Genomic DNA, 8,911 nt, shown 5'->3' with positions numbered 1-8,911 from the left:
GGTTTGGTTTCAGTGATCAATCGTACGTACTGCCACTCCCGCCAAGATTCATGCTGCCTTGCCACCACTTGCAAAGCGGGTTTAGGGTAAAACCCCAAAGACAAAAAAAAATTGACAAAAGGGCAGATTGGCTGCTTTTCATTGCAATAGAATAGGGGTACAAACTGCCGAGATGGCAAAAACGAAGAGAAAACCAAAAAAGAAGCAGCTAACAGCTACAGCATAGCAACGTGAATCTAAAGACAATATTGAGAACTAAAACTCTAATCTTGTCTTTCCAATGCAACCCTTCTTTCTTTCCGTTGCTTGGAAAATTCTCGCGAAAATTCAGACACCACTCTACACATACATAACCACTTACGAGCCGACTAACAAAATATATTCTGTTTCCTCTTGTCATTTCAAAAATTTGGAAGAATTTGAAGAAACGCATGGATGTTATGTTGTGTGCATCAGTCGAGCCCTCCTTACACCCCCCCCCCCAAGAAAAATGATCGAATGGGTTCTGCAAATATAACAAATCAGTACAAGACAGGGTAGTGAAAAGTTCGGTATCCAGAGATACAAGTTTTTTTACTTTATGGTGCATGGAGTCACAAATATTGCCATGGACTTTTAGATAATTGTACATTTTTTCAAATCTTTCTAGTATAGCTTTCTGTAGTGGGAATATAAGAGAGATTGGCCACTCACATCTTCTTTCAGTGCCGTTTCACCACTAGAGTTTGGTTCTCCTTAAAAGTTTGGCTTGGTCTCCATGACATTGAGCCGCGGGATTGGCGTCCCATCGATACCGTCAAAGATTGGCGGGTTCAAGTAATCCACAAAAGGGAAGAGTCGAGGAAGGCCATGGCTTCTCTTCCAATGTTGGTTTCATGGGAAATTTGGAAGGAAAGAAAAGCGCGGGTCTTCCGAAACCAAGCAATAACCTTGACCATGCTTGTCTCCAGATTCAACAAGGTAACCTATTACCCCACATGGGAAAATAGGTCACCCATAATTCTTAAATAGGTAGGTTATTTCACATGAAAGATACTGATACATCTGGAAATGACTTCTGTAAAAGTATCAATATATAAATTCCTATATGATAAGGAAACATCATGTATGATAAGGAAACAGAGATAGAAAATACTATGATCGATGTTGCAGCATTTTCTATGGGATCATATTTCTTCTGTGACTTGATAACAATACTTGAAAATGTGTGTGACGTGAGAGCAGCAAGATCGGAGATCCCAATGTAAAGTTGCTTCGGACCATCACAACAGAGCACCACAGCTCACACCGCCTTCGATTTCAAGCGATTATTGGCAGCGACGGCAAATTGTCAGTTGACATGTACTATCAGTTTCTGCGCCGTAAACAGTGCCATTCCTGTGAGATGATGTGAAATATGCTTCCTGTAAGCCGAAAGTACTTTCAATTGGTTGGGAGGTGCTCTAGCCTGCCGTGTTCATATCAGCCTGCATTTGAATGTTCCTGATTTCTCTGTCGAATTGCATGTGCACAAGAAAACATAGCGCAGAAACAGAGGTTGCATTACAACATTTCTGGACGCACAAACGTTCCTTCAAATGGCGTATCATTCAACTATGTACAAAACTAGGCAAAGATATATACACGGAATACCACTAGAACTAGGCAACGAGACATGACATGGCAGGACCAAAAGGTTGGAAAACATGATGGGGACATCCGTACGCCTTGGCCAACAAGTAGTGCAGGGTGAGAGGGGACTCCATTTTCCTGCACGTAGGACCCTGCCGAGCTGGCACCCATATGCCCCATATGCTTGCCGCCCAGCGCAAATGACAGCGGCGTCACCATCACCGTCGTCGTCTTCGACACCGAGCATCAACGTCGGTCCTGATACTCCTTGGACACACCCCGTAAAGATCCCCAAGGGGCAAAGCAAGCCAAGTCAACAGACACCACAACCCGTCACTGCTCATCCTGCTCCAGCTCCAGCGGTGAGACACATATACTGCGAGAGGACTGACTAGGACATGAATGTAGGCCGGTGGATCATGGATGGATAGAAACCAGCACCGTTTTCATCAGTACAATCAGCCTAGGTACTTTGTAGACTGACATTGGATTGGGGGTAATTGAAACAACTATGCTCTTGCTTCTAAAGAACTTTCTATGATGGTTCACCAACTGCTGCTTCTGTACATGCCAGCTTAGCCAATTCTTCTTCCTCTGATGATCTGCTAGCACAGCCGCACCTTGTTTCCTCTGCCTTTCCTAAGACCACCACTGCGAACCTAAGATGTGCTACGGGCATGCATTGCTTGTGTAGTCGTCGATCGAACGTAACTTTTCAGAGCTCAGGACCTGATCGCCCCTAGGCTGTACAGCGACCTTGGTCTGAACAGACTGTTGAAGAGAAACCTAGTAGGCGACTCTTGCGGGGGTTGTTTCAGGTGATCGGGGTTCCCTTTTACTTGAAGCACCGTCTGTCCTATCTCCTCGCGTATAGCTTCTAGTGTCTTCAGATCGACGTCTGATCTCCCTGCTGCGTCGCGAACATAGAAAGTGTTGATCGCTTTGTTCTCCCTAGTTGACACTTCCGCTCTCGTGACTGTCAAGCCATTCTCGCGGAAGATCCGTGTTACATCTGATAACAGTCCCACTCTATCGCCTGTTGACAGTTCTAACTGCAGGCCCTGCAGGTCAAATACGCAGTTGTTGGAAAAAAATCTTTTTACAAAATTCATAATCAAAATAAATTTAAAATGGTCATGCAATAGTTAGTGGTTATTCATATGATCTGACACCTAACATACATCAATACCGTACCAGGTTACTGCACAGATGAACATGCACAATTGTGTTTGTCATGCACACATGCTTGAGTTATTTGTCAACACCACTCTTGTACACTGGAGAAAATAGCATGTGCTTCATCAAGACAGAAAGGACTCAAGACAGCGACGGTGGCTCATCAGTAAAGTGTGGCAGACAACAATGCAAAATGCCAGCTCTCCAACCACAATCTATTTCCTATTGTGATGCAGCACGCCATTGAAGTTTCTATCCGCCCAAGGCTAAGCAAACTATACGCAAGATAGACGATGGGGACATAGGAAATGAAAATCAATAAGGTGCAGCCATTGGCCAATTACCTCGGATACTCTCCTCTCTATAGCAGCTTCAAGACACTGGATAACTCGCTGTCTCTCGGCCTCGGAGTTGACAGGTGACCCATCAATATGCCGAATGTAATACTCCTATTCAACCATGCCAAGATAAAAGATCAGATGTCTAAATCTAGATGCATATTAGAAGAGGCTGAAATGTTAGCAGTAACTAAGATATTACTCCGTACCTGGTAAGCTTCGGGGCCCTCGGTGTCCACACTCCCATGGAAAACCACATATTGCATATCTGTCAAGGTGCACACTGTATCGAAGAGGAGCTTTGGTCGATCCTTGCACCGAACTGTCACCACAGAATAACCTTTCTCGAGCCAATTAACGACTGAGACCATTGGTGTCGGGTTGACATTCGCCCTATCCTTATCGTACCTTCCGTAATCCCGATCCTCAAGCATCATCTGGTGCAGCCTCCGCTCTGTGTTGGTTATCCCCATCGTAAGCGTTGTCTTGGCATCTTGGCTCCTGTTGCTTCCTTTGAACACATAGCGAAGCCGCTCCTTGATTCTGCGTAGCCGTTCTGTATCTAAGATTGCCAACCCAGTTTTAGTATCAGTGACCTGCATCACGGCGGCTGCTCGTTTGTTATGAGTCCAGACCTCTGCATTCACCACATTGCACTCCAGATCAGTGAGCACCGCGCTCACTTCTGAGATCAGACCAGGCCTGTCAGTTCCAGTTAACTCTATCAAGGTGTAGTCAGAGGAAGGCTCCACTCCAACATATCTCGCTTTTGAGGAAGAAAAGAAGGAATCAGCGCCGAGACACTGCAGGAAAACAATAGTAAATTCAGCCGTGAACAAAATAAAGAACTGAACTAGGATGACAACAATCACCTTATGAATATATTCCACTATCTCATCCAGCACAGATTTGTCCATTATCTTCTGCCCATTTTGATTCGTCACATTGAACACTAGTGGAATATATATATTTAGCAACTTAGGAAAAAAAAAACTAGCATCATTTAGAAGTGCCAGTTGCAATAGCAGTTAGAAAATTGACACCCTACCATCCATGAACCATCCCCCGTCAGATGATATGTAAGCTTTCTTGACCATGAGATTAAGGTCAGTGAGAACCTGCACTACCTCCAGAAGAATCCCATACTTGTTTGCACTGTCCACCTATTCAGTTCAGTAAAAAAAAAATCTCATTGTATTCAGTAAACAAGCAAGAGCAAGACTATAGAAATTCCTTAATTTGGCAGGCACTTACATGGACAACTGTCGCGTTTGCGGACGATGTGTTGTCAATAGTGATCCTGAATTGGCATATACATACATACCACTTGGAAATTTAGCATTGAATTTGTAGTACTGAAACTGATGGGTGTTGAGAAATCGGTGGCACCTTGGAGGGTTCATCTTCTGAATAAACTTCTGGTACTCATCGTCACCGTCGCACGAAGAAGAACTCGCATCTCCATCTGTCAATGCTGCTCCATCCATATAGAGAAATAACGATTAGAAAATCCCAATTAAAACGCATGTAAATGTGCCACATAAATCCAATTTGCGTGAGAAAACATTTCAAGTGGTTGTTCCCCCAAATTTAGACCGTCTTGTGCACATGATTGCGCGGAGAAAAATCAACCCAAAATCGGGTTCTTTACCGATTTCAAATCGATTTTCAGTTATCTAAGTGAAAAAAACAGTCATCGATTTTCTTTTCTTAAATGAAGAATCTAAAGGGGATATTTACGAACCCACGCAGAATCTAATTAGAGAGGAGTGGAGAGTCTAAAGGGACTTGCGGAAAAATTTCAGTTATGCAAGAAACCGTTCCTCCGCAATTCGATCAAATATTTCCTCCAAGAAGGCGATAAACCAGGATCCTCAACAGCCACGAGAAATCACAGAATTCCAATCGCTCCGCAACAAAGCACGGCAAAAAGTTAAGCGATGAGAAAAATCGAGAACGCCGTACGCCAGGAAAGGAAGGAACCAATCCCGGAGCCACCCCACCGACCGTGCGAACCAAACAGAAAAGAGGGAACAAAGGAATCCGGCAGGAAAGCACGGATTGGGCTAAAGGAGGAGGAAGAAGAAGCGGAGAGCAGATACCCATGATTGCAGCACGGAGGCAGAGAGGCCTCCCTCCCTCTCTCTCTCTCTCTCCCTCTCTGGTGTTCTGAGTCACAGGAATGGCGAGAGAGCACCAACCCCGCAAATTTCTATTTTTCTTGGTTGAACGGTGAAACCCAGACGCAGCCCGACGCGCTGGGAACGAAAGAACGGAGGCGGAAATGGGAGGCGATATATACGACGGCGGGGATACCATACGAGTCAGGACCAGCTGTCAACCGGATACTCGGAGGAAGGCAGCACACATGTACCGCACCCGAGATGCATTTCCAGCCGTCGGTGGTGGACCCATACTATCTGGCAATACTTAAAAGTTGCTAAATTTGTGAAATTTATTGAAATAACAATATTACATGCCTCAACAGTCAAGATCATAGCTGTTTTAGCACCTAACTCAATACAATACTCTATGTAGGTTAAGAAATAAAAAAGGAAAAAGATAAATTGCTGTTTATAGCATTAATGGGTCAAATTCAGATGTCAATATGAGCTATAGCTACTATTCGTTGCTATATTTGCATCTTTGTTTGTAGAGCTGTGTTTGGAATATTATTCTGGTGATATCATCGATACACCGTCTATCAATGTAATATTTTCTCATGGACCTTTTCGTGATTATTTTTACGATGCGATTTTCAAGGTTGGAAATAGCAGGAATACCTCGGTCGTGGGAGTACGGGACGGTAATTCACCTCACACATTCAATGTGGAAGGCTAACGTGGAAGTCCAACTAACGTCTTTGTGGCTCGTTGAATGTGGCTACAACCACCGATTCAGAGGTAGCGTTGTGTGCCATTGGAGTGCCATAACAAAAAAAAAAGTCGTCATAAAAGAGGAGTTATAAACATACAAACATTGTACATATGAAATGTCACACAAGATCAAATATAATTCAATCCACAACTCAAGAAACAAGAGGACAGATCTAGCTGTGAATGAATTGTACCCCTTGATTAAATACGGCAAGAGTGTACACATGCTAGACCTGTAGGCATTCCCTCCTTCCACAAGAAAACAGTGATGAAAGGCTAGGTGCGACAATTTCAAACGTGGCATGTTGATCACACCAATTTTTTCTTTTTGCTCAGTTGTCGCTAGCACTGTGAAAGCGTTACTTCACGCGACGATATAGGCTCATAAAAACGTATCTAGAATGTGGCTTTTGTGCACGTGATTTCTTGGCTTTCAATACTTTGTCCTTTTCGCTTTTCCGTCTCCAAAGCTTGTGCCATTGTTTTCGTATTAAAATAAGTATTTTTGCTTCATAAAAAAATAGAGAGAGAGAGAGAGAATTTTTCTTGCATGAGTGAAGTATCAAAGAATATATATCTAGGGTTTTAGTTGGTATTTAATTTGTGACACTTTAAATTGAGCATGCAAACCAATAACTAAAAGACACAAACTCATCCAAATCATGTCAAACATAATTGAAAGAAAACTAAAAATGAAATGTCAAATGGAACGGAAAATTGACAGATCTACAAGCTCTTATCCAAACTTCATATTGTACATCGGTGCCAAAGGGAGGTATTCGATTAGATTCTATTTTGCATTTTGATAGTACATGGCACACAACTCGTCTACATTCTCCTACACATATGCTTGGAAGAAAAGCTAGAACCATGCTAAACTAGCAATGTGAGAATGTCACAAAAGGAAAACCTGGGGAAGAAATGGAAGAAATGAAAGGACACGCATGCTTCCTAGAGGTGGGGTGAATAGGCGGTTAAAAACTTTTGCGAATATGGCTAAACAAATGTGAAATAAAAGTAGCGTTCAATTTGTCAAGCACAAAACCTATATAACTAGGGTTTACCTATGTGCATCAACAACTTATGCTAAGCAAGACAAGAAACTATGTGATAGAAAGATATATAACTTATCACAAAGTAAAATGCATAAGTAAAGAGCTCGGGTATAGAAATAACCGAGGTGACACGAAGACGATGATGTATCCCGAAGTTCACACTCTTGCGAGTGTTACTCTCCGTTGGGGCGGTGTGGAGGGAAAAGCACTCCAAACGTCACGAATGCCTCATCATACTCTCCTCGAGCCTTCCCACCAAAGGGAAGTCATCGGTCCACTATGGGACCTTGAGAGTGGTCACCGAGCCCGCAAAATGCTTGGGACTATCTCCACAACCTAATTGGAGGCTCCCAATATACCGCCACAAAGGCCTTGCACTTGAGGAATCTCCACAACTTAATTGGAGGTCCCAAAAGCATCACAAAGACCACTAAGTCATCTAGGGTCCAAAGACCCAAGAGGAACAAGATCCGGGAACAAGCTCCCGAAGTGAATATCTCACGAACTTTCACATCCACGTATCACCGTGGAGAACTCAAACCGATGAACCAAATTCAATGGAAAGAAAACCACAAAGATGCTCAAGTCCTTCTCTCTCAAATTCCAACAAAGCTTATTGGCGGAATAAGAGAGGAAGAACAAATAGGATGAGGAACACCAAATTTCTCTTCCAAGTACTAGATCTAGGGATTCCCTCACAAAGAGAGGAATTTAATTGGTGGGATTGTAGATCTAGATCTCCTCTCTCTTTTCCTAAAATATGAGCAAGAACCATGGACAGATTAGAGGGATAGGGAGCTCTGAAATGTCGACAATGGTGGAGAGGAAGTTGGGGAAGAAGAAGTGGTACAAAGAGAGAGAAAAGGAGGCTTAAATATAGGCGCCCAAGTTTCTGCCCGTTGGGGGCCAAAAACCAGCTTGGGCTGGTAGTACCGGCCTTGGAGGCGCGGCACTACCGCCCAGCCCGCACACACGGCTAGCTGCAGGGGATCAGGAGGAGTGGGGGTCAGGAGCGAGTGCGGGAGCAGCGAGGCATGCGGGCGCGGGTGGGGAGCATCGACCGAGCAACGGCGGAGTCAACGCGCATGAAGTAGTGACTGGGCGCGAGCGGGAGGTTGCCAGGGCGAGGCGAGCTAGGCTTCGGCTTGGAGTGGCCCGGTAGCACTGGCCTCGGGCGGCCCGACGGTGTCGTGCGTGGCAGCACGGCAGTACAGCACTGCAAGGCCGGTAGTGCCGGCAGGCCGGGCAGCAATGCCGGCCCAGCAAGGGTGGTACTACCGGGCTGCTCATAGGCAACCAACTTCCTTATCTTTTGTTTTTCAAATCGAATAGGAGCAAACTTGCAAACACCATATCTTGAGTTAGAGAACTCCGAATGGAGTGAAACTAATTTTGTTGGTAAGAGGACGACAAGAGCTACCCCAACAAAAAGTGGGGGATGATTTCTATGAATTTTAGAGGTGCAACCCCTCAATACGAGAAACCGAGAAAATGATCAAACTTGAAAACTCAAAATTTATACATGCCAAATCTGTTTTCGGTGAACTAGAGCTTGTCATGGAACTAACCAAAAGCTCTAAAACACTTATGGATAAGATCCAACTAACAACCAAGAAAGATGATTGCATCTCATACTTATACATTATAGCATATTTTCCAATTCTTTAAATATTATCCTTAATTAACAAACGATTATGTTGTTTCAGAATTTAAAGTTATCACGTATCAAAGTCCTTGTCTGCATAATTTTGCAGTCAAGAAAGGCAATTTCATCACTTGTTCATGTCATTTGATTATTTTTTTTATAAAATTACTTGCAAAATAGTATTCATATCATTCCTGCATTTAAAAGCAA

The 8,911-nt window shown here is 43.7% G+C and overlaps 1 protein-coding gene across 1 annotated transcript; it reads right to left on the bottom strand.

Moving 5' to 3' along the window:
- Positions 1-1,520: 1,520 nt before the first annotated feature.
- Positions 1,521-5,395, bottom strand: LOC124702656 (ACT domain-containing protein ACR4-like). The gene is made up of 8 exons (XM_047234815.1): positions 5,228-5,395; positions 4,515-4,599; positions 4,380-4,425; positions 4,174-4,288; positions 3,998-4,077; positions 3,335-3,928; positions 3,132-3,236; positions 1,521-2,672 (listed from the first exon to the last, which is right to left on the bottom strand). The coding sequence occupies exons 1-8, from the start codon at positions 5,229-5,231 to the stop codon at positions 2,334-2,336; spliced, it is 1,368 nt and encodes a 455-aa protein (XP_047090771.1). The 5' UTR covers positions 5,232-5,395; the 3' UTR covers positions 1,521-2,333.
- Between the last annotated feature and the right edge of the window lie 3,516 nt (positions 5,396-8,911).

The sequence above is a fragment of the Lolium rigidum genome, chromosome 3, assembly GCF_022539505.1.
Source record: "Lolium rigidum isolate FL_2022 chromosome 3, APGP_CSIRO_Lrig_0.1, whole genome shotgun sequence".
Taxonomy (NCBI): domain Eukaryota; kingdom Viridiplantae; phylum Streptophyta; class Magnoliopsida; order Poales; family Poaceae; genus Lolium; species Lolium rigidum.
This window is presented reverse-complemented; position numbering and strand designations above follow the sequence as displayed.